At 42.3% G+C, this 13,109-nt stretch overlaps 1 protein-coding gene and 1 long non-coding RNA gene across 5 annotated transcripts in view; one reads left to right on the top strand and one right to left on the bottom strand.

Annotated features, from left to right (window-relative positions):
- Window positions 1–13,109, bottom strand: part of LOC306936093 — a 117,539-nt gene that overhangs the window by 92,588 nt on the left and 11,842 nt on the right. The window lies entirely within an intron of this gene.
- The window catches only part of gaa (alpha glucosidase), a 50,931-nt gene continuing 39,501 nt past the window's right edge, over window positions 1,680–13,109 (top strand). For 3 of the 4 annotated variants that reach the window (XM_079519506.1, XM_079519505.1, XM_079519508.1), the window contains exons 1-4: window positions 1,680–2,758; window positions 3,926–4,071; window positions 5,011–5,176; window positions 6,180–6,276. In XM_079519506.1, the coding sequence (XP_079375632.1) occupies window positions 2,186–2,758; window positions 3,926–4,071; window positions 5,011–5,176; window positions 6,180–6,276 (982 nt within the window). In that variant the 5' untranslated portion in view covers window positions 1,680–2,185. The remainder of the gene's footprint in view (window positions 2,759–3,925; window positions 4,072–5,010; window positions 5,177–6,179; window positions 6,277–13,109) is intronic. The other variant, XM_079519507.1, reaches the window with a different exon arrangement.

Below are 13,109 nucleotides of genomic sequence, written 5' to 3'. Positions count from 1 at the left end.
TCACTTGTCTTGGAAGTGTAAAATATGAGAAGTTTGGGGGGGTAGTAGCGATGAGAGGAATATTGTCCTCCACACCTAGCCAGGATTCAGTGATAAAAAAGAAGTCAAGGTTATGGAACGGAATGAAGTCTTGACAGATGGTCGACTTTTCTTGAAGAGCCCTGACATTAAGCAGGCCCATACTAACAGATACAGGGACAGATGGAGTGGGACAGGGCAATATATTATAAGTTTTAATCGGTCTGATATAAATTAAGTTTAAGGCGTTTACAGAGCAGTTTGAATTGTGGGAGGAACGGTTAGAGGTGATAATGACAGGGATATTGGCATGGGGGGAGGGGGGTGCTTGGGTTAATTTAACAGAATTAAATAAAGTATGAGTGTTATAATGTGTCAGCAGAGAGAAAGGGAGGCGGGGTGGATTGGGTTAATGTGTTGGTATGAAATGCCCGTATAGGCAAAACCAGGGCTAATGTGCTGGCCATGACGATGGGACGGGGGCAATTTGAGTTTAGTGGAAGAGGAGGAAGAGGAGCAAGATGGATGGGGAGTGGAATGTCAACATGACCCTCTGAAGGATGCTCTTCATTATTGTATGGTATGGAATCTATGGCGGGATCATGCTGTGAAGAGAGTCATACAGCAGTGGCGTGCACAGATAGACACTAGGGGGTGCTATAGCACCCCCTGCCCTTTTGGCAATGTGCCCTTTCGGGGAAAAAACGGGAAAAAAACAATTTTTTTCTTTTCTTTTTTTTCTTATTTTGTACAGTTACACTGTACAGTATGTGGACCATGGTAACATTGATCAATTCTTGATAAAAAGCTTCTAATATATTATTTAGGCCCCACAATCTATAAATCTCACACTATTAAGGCAACCGGCCGGTTCAACGCGCTGCACAAAGTGCCCTTTTTTTCCACTTGAGCACCTGCCCCTCTAAATGTCTGTGCACGCCACTGTCATACAGTGTTAAAGGCAACATGGCGGATGTAATTTGCAGTGAGTTGTCTAGTGCCTGGGATGTTAGGGTGTAGTCCATCAGGTTTATAAAGATTATTTCTGGTCCAAAAAGTGTCAAAGTTGTCAATAAAGCCATGGCCTGTTGCAGTGCAAAATCCTCTGAGCCATTCCTGTAGACTGTAGAGTCTGCTAAAATGTTCAGCGCTCTTGGAGGGAGCAGGGATGGGACCAGAAAAGACACAGGATTTATTAAGACTCTGAATGTTGTTTGCGAGTGCTTCTAGATTCAATCTAAGTTTGGCTGAATGCCGATCCAGGACATTGTTGGATCCAACGTGTATGAAGACAGTGTGGGCAGAGGGGTAGAGGTCTATAATAGTGGGTACTAGTTTGGAGAGATCAGTGACTTTACCACCTGGAAGACAAAAAGTGATGCCTCCTGGGATTATAATGTTCCTTGTCATCGAATCGCCGATGATTAAGAGATCTGGGTTATTATCTTTAAATAACAATCCCTTATAAACTGAAAGTTTTGGCCAGGCAAGTAGAGGATTGTTATTGGTCGGGGGGGGGGTGGAGGGGGGACATAGGGAGTTGGTTCGGCGTTAGGCATTTCCATACTTGAATCAGCCAACCCAATAGAGAGAGGAGAATAGATTAATTCAGGTTCAGGGGTTCCACTGTTAGACTGATGGCTAGTGACGTCATCATTTTCTACAGCTGTGGCTAGTTCACTGGGCAGTGGAGTTGGAGCGGTTGAAGGAGAATCTGGACGGATGCTGATGGAATTTGGAGTTGGACTCGCGGGGAATTGGATGGCAGGAGGTGGAGGAGAACGGTGTCGTGTACGTTTGATGAGGATTCTCGGAGTCAAAGATGGACAGGAGCGCTTTCGCGTTTTGGCGGAGCGGACTTGTTGCGCCTGGTCAACGCGTGTGGACTGAGAGCTGTTAGCTCCGCATTAGCCACCTGCTCATCTGAAACTGCTGTTTGCGTCTTCATAAAGTTCTGCTTTTGCGTCGACACGTAAATATACAAAGTGCAGTCTAATACAGATGTAATAATTATCTGTCTTCTGTGGGAATAGTGGAATGATGACGTTTATAATGTTTGGGGGAGCTAACAGCCAACTAAAGCAGCAGTGTCTGATTGCACCTGTAACAGTAAAATAGTTCCACATTGTATCCTAAAACGTTACTCAAACTATTAAACACAGTTTGCATGCTGAGTGCACAGAATATTCACAGCATGGCTGTATTGTCTTCTTCGCCGGCCCCAGCTATGATCCTTCTCACTTTGACATTATTATTGACATGTTTGTACATCAGATATTGTCCTGAACATGAGATCATCAGACAGATCAAGTCGACCAGTGCACAGCAAAACCCTGTAGTTGCATTTGTGAGACGTCTGATCCACTCGGCAAAACTACAGAGCAACGCAGCAGAGCGAGGGAGAGTCCCTTTGGATAACTTTGGCCCCAGTGGAGATGATGATGACACCTGTGCTATGGCCCCGGAGGACAGGTTTGACTGTGCCAGGGACAGGGTCCTTAGCCAGGGGGAGTGTGAAGGGAGAGGATGCTGTTTTGCTCCTCTGTCTGGTGGTGGTGGAGGCGCACCGTGGTGCTTCTATCCACGGGCATACGGTGGCTACGGCATGGGACCCCTCACCCCGACCACACGAGGCCAGGCTGCCGCCCTGACGCGCTCCCACACCTCCTACCTGCCCGGGGAGGTCGCCACCCTCCGCCTGGAGGTCATGGAGGAAAGCCACGGTCGCCTGCACCTCACCGTGAGTCTGTCTGTCTGTCTGGCTGTCTTATCTCTGCCTTATATTATTCTTACCTTACTTCAGAAAGAGATGGAGGGCGCACCGGTATGTAATCTCTAAGGCCGGGCGATGGGGGACCAAATCACAAAAGGACCAAATCACAAAAATAGAGGTATTTTACCAAATACCTCTATCGATATTATCTTTCTGTGAGGATGATGTACATTTTCTTGCGATGTGTTGTGAGCTTGTAGGCCTAGATCTGCCACTTTTGCTATTTTTTTTTAAACATTTTGGAAAGTATAAAAGTGGACTTAAATGATTCAAACCACGAAAAGACAACATTTGCACCATATCAATTCAATACAGTAAAATATGCACAATCCCAGATGATATCTTGCCTCATATACAGTTGGGTGCCACCGATATTGTCCCTTATCATTTGACCCATTTAGGCCTGACCTCAACATTTTAAAAAATCCTTCTAAATCCTCCAGTTTTCTGAAATAAATATTTTCACGATTTTTCAAAAATAGCAGACCTACAAAGCTCGTAGCGTGCCACTCGGTGGCGCGCTATGAGCTTGTAGATCTGCTATTTTTCAATAGCTAAATTATAACAATGTTTAAAACACCAAAAGGGGTTCCCGCCCAAAATGGGTTAACTCTCCTTTTGCGCAGATCACGCAAACCTCAGCAAAAATAAAAGGACAATATCGATGGCCTCCAACTGTAGCCATGTTGATATATCACCCAGCACTGGTAATGGTGATGTATAGTATTGTATACATTTTTATTAAGATGAATAACACATTAAAACCTGAGGCCGGTTCTAAAAACAGCGTTCTAAATTTAAGAAAAACTTCAACAAAATCATGTTGCCATAATATCGCCTTTTCGGGTGGAAACCTCATTTTCCAAATCTGTTACTTTTCAGGAATCAAATTTAAAAGTATCAAAAGTGCCAGAACTACAAGCTCAAAATGTGTCGCATTTTGAGCTCGCAGATCTGCTGCTTTTGATACTTCTGCGGGACGCTGTAGTATGATCAAGTAGGGCGTTAAGTTTGTTAAAACCAAACAATCTTGGCGATAAGTTTTCAACAACTAAAATGACACAGAGGTGTTCCCAGCTGGAAAGGTATAACAAGGTATGTAACAGGTCGAAATGTGCTTTGTTTCCCTTCCAGATAAAGGACCCTTCATCTCAGCGATACGAGGTTCCTCTCCCCCATGATGACATTTATACTGATGTCCAGAACCCCCTCTACACCGTTGAATTCCAACCGGAACCTTTTGGCTTCCTCGTACGCCGTCAATCCAATGGACGGGTCATGTAAGTACTGTTCCGTACTTCGTCGACTAAAACTAAGACGAAAAATGTTCGTCGACTACTTTTATCCACTGACAAAAACTAAATGGAAACTAAATAAAAACTAAGCTATGATGACTAAAACTAAGACTAAATATACTGACAATTTCGTCAACAAATAAAAACTAGACTAAAATATTAGGTCATTTTACAATTAGTAGCATGCTGAAAATAGCCGATCTGCGACGCGTTGTGAGCTTGTAGATTGGCTAAGTGACGACGGCATCAAGGCCCGCCAAAATACATTTTGTTTCGACTAAATCAACTGCAGATTTAGTCGACTAAAACTAGACTAACACTAAGACATTCCAGGTGACTAAAATGTAACTAAAGCTAAATTAAAACTATTCAAGAGACTATGACTAAAACTAAAATGCCAAAAACAACGCTGGTTCCGTACAGTACTTGTTCAGGTTATTGAGATTCACACATGACACATTTCTGCAGTGAGGCTTTAACCCATTCAGGACGGGAACCCCTTTTGGTGTTTTTTAAGCATCATGTTATACTTTAGCTGTTGGGGAAAATAGCAGATCTACAAGCTCATAGCACGGCACCGAGTGCCACGCTACAGCAAGCATGTAGATCTGCTATTTTTTTAAAATTGTGAAAACGAGTGCAAATCTTTGAATATATATTCTTTCACAGCCAATGTTTTTATCTCATGTCTTCTGGGGGGAGGGGGGGGGGGGGGGGGACAACATATTTTGAGATGGGGTTCTGTGGCCAAATATCATTCTGTGTGTCCTTGGCATGAAATGGCGTGAACACAACTGATAAAGAAACATAGGTTTTTCAGAACAAACTGGTTGGATTTAGAAGACATCCTCAGTTAATGTATATCTCTCCTGTTTGCCTGTTTGCTGCGTGTGTCTTTCCTGTGCGTCCCGGACCGGTCACTAGCGTGAACAGCACGGTGGCGCCGCTGCTGTTTGCTGACCAGTACCTGCAGCTGTCCACTGCCCTGGCCTCCTCGCTGGTGACGGGCCTGGGGGAGCACTACGCCCCGCTCGCCCTGGACCTCAACTGGACCTCCCTCACACTGTGGAACAGAGACATGGCCCCTCACGTGAGTCACGATCTGTGGAACAGAGACGACAGCGTGTGAGTCTGTGGAGTTAGCGCCACAACAAATGCACATCTCGTAATGTCACATTTCAGAACACCATATCCAGCCAGTGTCCCTTGTAAAAGAGATTTCTGATCTCAATGGGACCTCTTGGTAAAATCTTGTAGATCGGCTATTTTCGAAAACATTTTGATAAATGTTCAAAACATTTCCCTAGCAGAAAATATTTTCGATGGGGGTCTGTAGAATGCTTGTCAATTTGTGGGTCCTTGACATGAAAATGTCGAGAACCACTGGTTTAGAGTTTACAACCCAACCCAAACAAACACACCATACCCACCACATAAATTGAATGAACTGGCACACCCCTTCAAGTTACGAGGATTTGGATTCATCATCATAAGAACATGCTTACGAACAGTTCTGCCTACTTAAGAACGTTTCATGAATCTGACTGGACTTGTCTTAGTAATTCACTTAGGAAGAAATGTACAGTTGGGTGCCACAGATATTGTCCCTTATCATTTGACCCATTTAGGCCTGACCTCAAAATTTGAAAAAATCCTTCTAAATCCTCCAGTTTTCTGAAATAAATATTTTCACGATTTTTCAAAAATAGCAGACCTACAAGCTCGTAGCGCGGTGGCGCGCTATGAGCTTGTAGATCTGCTATTTTTCAATAGCTAAATTATAACATAATGTTTAAAACACCAAAAGGGGTTCCCGCCCAAAATGGGTTAACTGTCCTTTTGCGCAGATCACGCAAACCTCAGCAAAAAGAAAAGGACAATATCGATGGCCTCCAACTGTAAGAGGAAAAGTTTCCTAACTTTTCCTTTTGCTTATTGGCCCATTTAGTGAAAGACAAAGCAGTGTGAAATATAACAGAAATAATCGTATTGCTAAATGATCAGCATGAACCGTTCCACGTTCTGAATTAAAATAATACTACAGTAGATGTTCACAGTTCACACTCACAGCTGTTTATTTATTTCCTGTGTAGAGCGATGCTAATCTGTATGGCTCCCATCCATTCTACCTGGTACAAGAGGAGGATGGTCTGGCCCATGGAGTCTTCCTGCTCAACAGCAATGCCATGGGTATGTTATTAATGCCATGGGTATGTTATTAATGCCATGGGTATGTTATTAATGTCATGGGTATACCTGGATATCACTTTATTAAAACTCAATCGTCGCCAAGGACTTATTTAACTTCTTTTTCATGATGTCCTGGAGCGCCAAGGACGTGTTTTTCGTGTTTTATAACATGGTAGACTTTTTTTGAAAAAAATAAATAAAAAAAAATAAAAGATATATGGTGGCGGTCTGGGACTTTTGGCGCCCCCCTGGTGGCGGTGAATGAGTAATGTGATGGGTACTGGCCTGGGATATCACTTTATTAATGTGATGGGTACTGGCCTGGGATATCACTTTATTAATGTCATGAGTAGTACTGGGCTATATAGCTTAATTTCACATGCCAGAGCTTCCCATTCCCATATTGGGCTGTGCATTTACCCATAGTATGAGGATATATATTACTAGTGTAAATGTCTGAACTCTGTTCTGTATAGAAGTAAGCCTGCAGCCTGTAATGTAGTTATTCCTGTGCTGTGTGTGTGCAGAGGTGATCCTGCAGCATGTCATGTTGTGGTAAAGACAGACTGACTTTCCCACTTATGTCTTTGTACCCCCAGTATTTTATGTTTCAGTACAATCACCTTGTGTATTACAAATGATGGACAAACTCAGTTGAAATATTTATTGATTTAAAGAAAAAGCTCATTGCTCAACCAAACTTACTCCCTGTTTTTGGGTTGATCATCCAAAATAGTCACAGCTGATTCCGGGGATCCTTTTATAGGCTGGTGGAGGAACCTAATTGGGACTTACCACTTATGGGGGTGTGTGGGTGTGTATTTGTATCTTTATATTATGAATGAAGAGTTGTTTGCTAAAAACATGATTATAGTTACCTTGTGGATTATGATGTCTGTAAGGTTTGGGAATTGTTTTCTATGTTTATTTTGGTGTATATATAGGTTGGTGAAACTATAGTCTTAAACCAGAGCTCAAGACTGTTGGTTTGACCCAACAATTGAAAGGCCCAGATTGTGGGTGGGGAAGGGATTCCAGTTTCAGGTAGTAGAGGGAGGAGAGAAGGGCACAATGCTGGTGCACCCCATTCGACTGTTATCAGTGCATATAATAGGCGTTATCAACCGTTATTAGGACCATACAATGGGCCCAGTATGGACATTTTCCACATACTCACGGTTTCAGTATGTCATTATCAGCTATTGTGACGGGTGATAAGGGTATTTTCATTATAGAATGCCCATACTGTTGTTTGAACAATGTCACCAGCCGAGTCAGTATGTTGTTATCATGTATTGTATCCGTTGATAATGATATTAGGACCATACAATGGGCCCAGTATGGACATTTTCCACATACTCACGGTTTCAGTATGTCATTATCAGCTATTGTGACGGGTGATAAGGGTATTTTCATTATATAATGCCCATACTGTTGTTTGAACAATGTCACCAGCCGAGTCAGTATGTTATCATGTATTGTATCCGTTGATAATGATATTAGGACCATACAATGGGCCCAGTATGGACATTTTCCACATACTCACGGTTTCAGTATGTCATTATCAGCTATTGTGACAGGTGATAAGGGTATTTTCATTATAGAATGCCCATACTGTTGTTTGAACAATGTCACCAGCCGAGTCAGTATGTTGTTATCATGTATTGTATCCGTTGATAATGATATTAGGACCATACAATGGGCCCAGTATGGACATTTTCCACATACTCACGGTTTCAGTATGTCATTATCAGCTATTGTGACGGGTGATAAGGGTATTTTCATTATAGAATGCCCATACTGTTGTTTGAACAATGTCACCAGCCGAGTCAGTATGTTGTTATCATGTATTGTATCCGTTGATAATGATATTAGGACCATACAATGGGCCCAGTATGGACATTTTCCACATACTCACGGTTTCAGTATGTCATTATCAGCTATTGTGACGGGTGATAAGGGTATTTTCATTATAGAATGCCCATACTGTTGTTTGAACAATGTCACCAGCCGAGTCAGTATGTTGTTATCATGTATTGTATCCGTTGATAATGATATTAGGACCATACAATGGGCCCAGTATGGACATTTTCCACATACTCACGGTTTCAGTATGTCATTATCAGCTATTGTGACGGGTGATAAGGGTATTTTCATTATAGAATGCCCATACTGTTGTTTGAACAATGTCACCAGCCGAGTCAGTATGTTGTTATCATGTATTGTATCCGTTGATAATGATATTAGGACCATACAATGGGCCCAGTATGGACATCTTCCACATACTCACGGTTTCAGTATGTCATTATCAGCTATTGTGACCGGTGATAAGGGTATTTTCATTATAGAATGCCCATACTGTTGTTTGAACAATGTCACCAGCCGAGTCAGTATGTTGTTATCATGTATTGTATCCGTCGATAATGATATTTTCAATGTTATAGAATGCCCTCTCATCAATCCAATCGCTTTGATCTGCTTTGATCAGATGTCACGTGACTGGCCAATCTTTTTCGCAGCAAAAATAAGCACCAGGCTGCCCATAACTTTTATTCTCAGTGGAATTATGCACTATTTTACGAAAGTGTCTGCATGCAATGTGTTTTGACATCATTTTGAGCTAGCTGACACTAGTCTTTGTTGATCTTCAAAATTGCGTTTGCACTTTCTTCCTTTTTGGTCGTACATGTACATAAACGTTCGGATTTCAAATGTAAAGTGCTTACCACTTGGCCAAAGATGTTATAAATACGTACGGCCTCTCAAAAGTACGCGTATATTCCACATTGTTCAATAAAATGCATTTGAATCGGATCTGTGGCCATTTTCCCCGTAGCTTTCAACTACGCGACCCCATCGGTTGGGAGGTGTATTGCACTCTGGTACATTATAACTGTATGAGAAAATTGATACAACGCTTTTTATTTAACAATACGGTACTTCTGGTGGGCTGCACATAATAGTAACATCCGCGGCCATTGGGTAAGCACTTTATATTTTAAATCTGAACGTTTTATATATGTAGTCTACCAACGTACCAAAAAGGGAGAAATTGCAACTTATTTTTAATGACCATATTGTTAGCCAAGGCTAGGCAACCGCCTACTGTATCCGGTCATTTCCACGCGTAGATACATAGGCACACACTGGCCGTTTCCGTATCCGGTCTAGGGCGGAATTGCAGTGCAAAGCGAATTGATATCTACTCTCTAGTCTAGCCAGGCTGTAGTGTTGACAGGCACATTTGTCATATTAATTCCGGGTGGCTGGCTACGCGAGACGAGCCCTTAGGGATTTTTGTGTTTGTGTATAATCTTGCAAAATATTTGCAAACTGTTAAAAAAAAAAGGGGGAAAAAAACTATTCAATCAATCAACATATTATTCACCCCGGAAGTTATTCTATGCAAAGAAAATCAAAGCATTGATTATTGTTTGTGGGTTTGTTTGAGCCATTATTTTTTCCTCAGATCCATCCACACACTGTATTTTCTTTTTAATCACCTTTACAATGTGTCTATAGTGATTGATTGATTGATTGCAATATGTATTAACAGTTTGCAGAAATACAGTACATTTCAAGCACAAACTCAATACAAAGACTGTTAACTGTGAGTGGACGACCCAATAAAGCATTACACTTGTTTACAAGAGGGTCCACCTTGTTCAATTCATCAAAACCTTTAGAGACTTACAAATAGACACTTCTATATATCCAAAGAACAGAACAGGAATTCATCATAAAGGAGGTAAAAAGGGAAAAGAAACATATACAGTGAGGGGAAAAGGGGTGGGTGGTGGGGGGATTCAGATTTTACGGGGGGCCAGTTTCGAATTGCAGCCGTCGTGCCCTTTGAGAACGGTTTTGAAGGAGTCAAGGGATTTGCATGTCTTAATGACTGTTGGTAGGGCGTTCCACATTTTGGTGGCATAGGAGTGTGTGTGTGTGTAATTTCTAATCTAATTAATTTGATTTACAGTCAGTACAAGAAACACAGGGAGACCATCAGCAAAATTGGGGACTCAGTCATACATTACAGACCATGTAGTATACACCCTAAACATTTGGTTATCGTGTCACCCCTGATGCTTTTCAATTTGGAGTTGTAAAAAGATAACCTTATCTCAAACCCACATGGTTAGCAAACCTATAGCCTATATAATATATTGAACAGTTTCTTTGTAACATGCATCTACCGTCTAAACCATCTTCATCTACAAGGTGCACCACTGTATCCCTGATGCATGCTATGCCTATGTAGTGGTGTGTGTGCCAATTGACAAAGTAGACTAGAGTCAAACAGATGTCAGTCACCAGTGTTTTCATCTGGTCATAACAAGCGGTCCATGTTTATGACAAACTGCATTGCTTTTATTTTGAAGATTGTTTATTCACATACAAACAATCTGTGTGATTGACAACCCATTTGTCAGATCATGATACTGACCAATGATGATAGACGCCTGAGGGCGAGGTCACGTGCACGCCTGGGGGACAGCAGACGTGCTGGCGCTTTGGCATGGGTCAACATATGGAATGAATTCTGTACTGGTCATATATGGAGCATGCCTTGAATGTACAGGGTTTGATGAGGTCAGATCAACATATGGAATGTCAGAACAGGTCAGCTCCGTATATGGGGATCTAAGGGTGGCAGCGGGGGCAGTGTCTTGAGTGTACAGGGTTTGATGAGGTCAGATCAACATATGGAATGTCAGAACAGGTCAGCTCCGTATATGGGGATCTAAGGGTGGCAGCGGGGGCAGTGTCTTGAGTGTACAGGGTTTGATGAGGGCCCAGGTAGGGCCGGGCCTGTTGAGAACTCAGTTTTCCCCGGCTGTCGGGCGCGGCTGCACTAATAACTTTGGGGCAGGCACGTCTAGAGTTTAAATGGACAGGCATCAGTCAAAAGGGAGACATTGGGCCTGGGCTGTGGCTCAGCGGTCCAGGCACCTTGGCTGGTAATCCAGTCTGGCAGTGTGCCACGGGTTCGACTCCCGATCCCGACGGCCTTTACTGCATGTCAACCCCCCATCTCTCTCCCCATTTCCTGTCAGCCTACTGTCTGTCCCTCCATAAAAAATAAAGGCGAAAGCCACAAAAAAAAAACATATTGAATGTCATAACGGGTCAGCTCCATATATGGTAATCTAAGGACCTTACATATAGCTAAGGTATAAGGTCACAATCTAAGGTCATGTCTGGGGGTGACAGACTAACTAACGGGAATTGGGTTAAGGTTAGCTTCTTCCAAAAAGTTCTCTTTCAAGGTCCTGTTAGCAGTATACCCCCTATGTATGTCGCTCAAACTGGCAACCTCAGTTTGAGCGACATACAGGAATGAGACACATATCCACGTGTTCGTCTGTGTGAGCTCTACAACATATCCGAAGATGGGCCTCTGACGTCACTTCCCCTTGGTTTTATAGCCCCTAGAAGGCTAAACATCAACTTTGTGTAGGAATGTCGTACAGAAATGAGACTCATGTCAGATTGTTCGTCCTGACAAGCTATATAACATACTAAAAGATGGGCCCCTAATGACCAAGGGTTTTTGATTTAGAGGCTTTATAGAGGTTAGAAAAAGAACAAAACATTTTTTTTCAACGGGACCAATTCCATTAAATCCAGGGTGAAAAGGTGAATCAGACTAAGTGGGTTTAAAAAAAAAAAATTATTTGTGTTTGTGGGGTCCAAAAAACGTGTCTAAAAAAATATGTAAAATATTTAGAAGTGTCGTAGAGACTTGAAACCAATTCCATTGGATTCCCCGTGCTTCATACATGGATAAAGACCCTTTGTTTTAGAAAAATTGGTTATTCCCTGTCAATCATAGCCTTAGAGGGCCTCGACGCCGTACAAGGGTCACGTGCGTGACCTTTGATAGTTAGAAGTGTCGTAGAGACTCAGGACCAAGTTCATTGGATTCAGCTGGATGAGAAGAAGAAGAAAATGTCCTGCTCAAAACAAACGGACACATTTTGGATTTGTAATTGATTGTAACGCGTTGGAGGCCACTAAAAATCCAATTTAAGGATTCCTCTACAGGTACCTCTATAGACTAACTTTTTGACGCCGATTCCGAATATTGCAATGTCGAGACTCTCCGACCCCAGGAAAGTGGTCAAAAAGTGATGCAAAGTTTGTAAAACGGTCACAAATGTACCCAAAAACAACACATTTCCAATTTTTTTAAAAACTCAATGGGTATGTATCCCCACTTACTTTTTCGCCCCGATTCCAACGGTGGTGGTCTCATCTCTCTATGATGTCAGGAAATGGGTGTAAACGCCTCCTATTGGTCCCTTGCCCTCGAAACACGTCTGGAAAAAAGTGAGACCATTTTCGGACTCAGCACGACGAGCTGAACACGCTGATATGTGTTTCCCAGCACACGGACTTACGGTTCTCTTAATTGGCTAACCCTAGGGTTAGGGTTAGGGTTACCCTAACCCTAACCCATTCAATTCCATCTAACCCTAGAACCTAACAGTATGGGCATTCTATAATGAAAATACCCTTATCACCGGTCACAATAGCTGATAATGACATACTGAAATCGTGAGTATGTGGAAAATGTCCATACTGGGCCCATTGTATGGTCCTAATATCATTATCAACGGATACAATACATGATAACAACATACTGACTCGGCTGGTGACATTGTTCAAACAACAGTATGGGCATTCTATAATGAAAATACCCTTATCACCCGTCACAATAGCTGATAATGACATACTGAAACCGTGAGTATGTGGAAAATGTCCATACTGGGCCCATTGTATGGTCCTAATATCATTATCAACGGATACAATACATGATAACAACATAC

The sequence above is a fragment of the Electrona antarctica genome (genome assembly GCF_951216825.1).
Source record: "Electrona antarctica genome assembly, chromosome: 14".
Taxonomy (NCBI): Eukaryota; Metazoa; Chordata; class Actinopteri; order Myctophiformes; family Myctophidae; genus Electrona; species Electrona antarctica.
The sequence above is the reverse complement of the archived record's forward strand: the minus strand, read 5'-3'. Positions and strand labels throughout refer to the sequence as shown.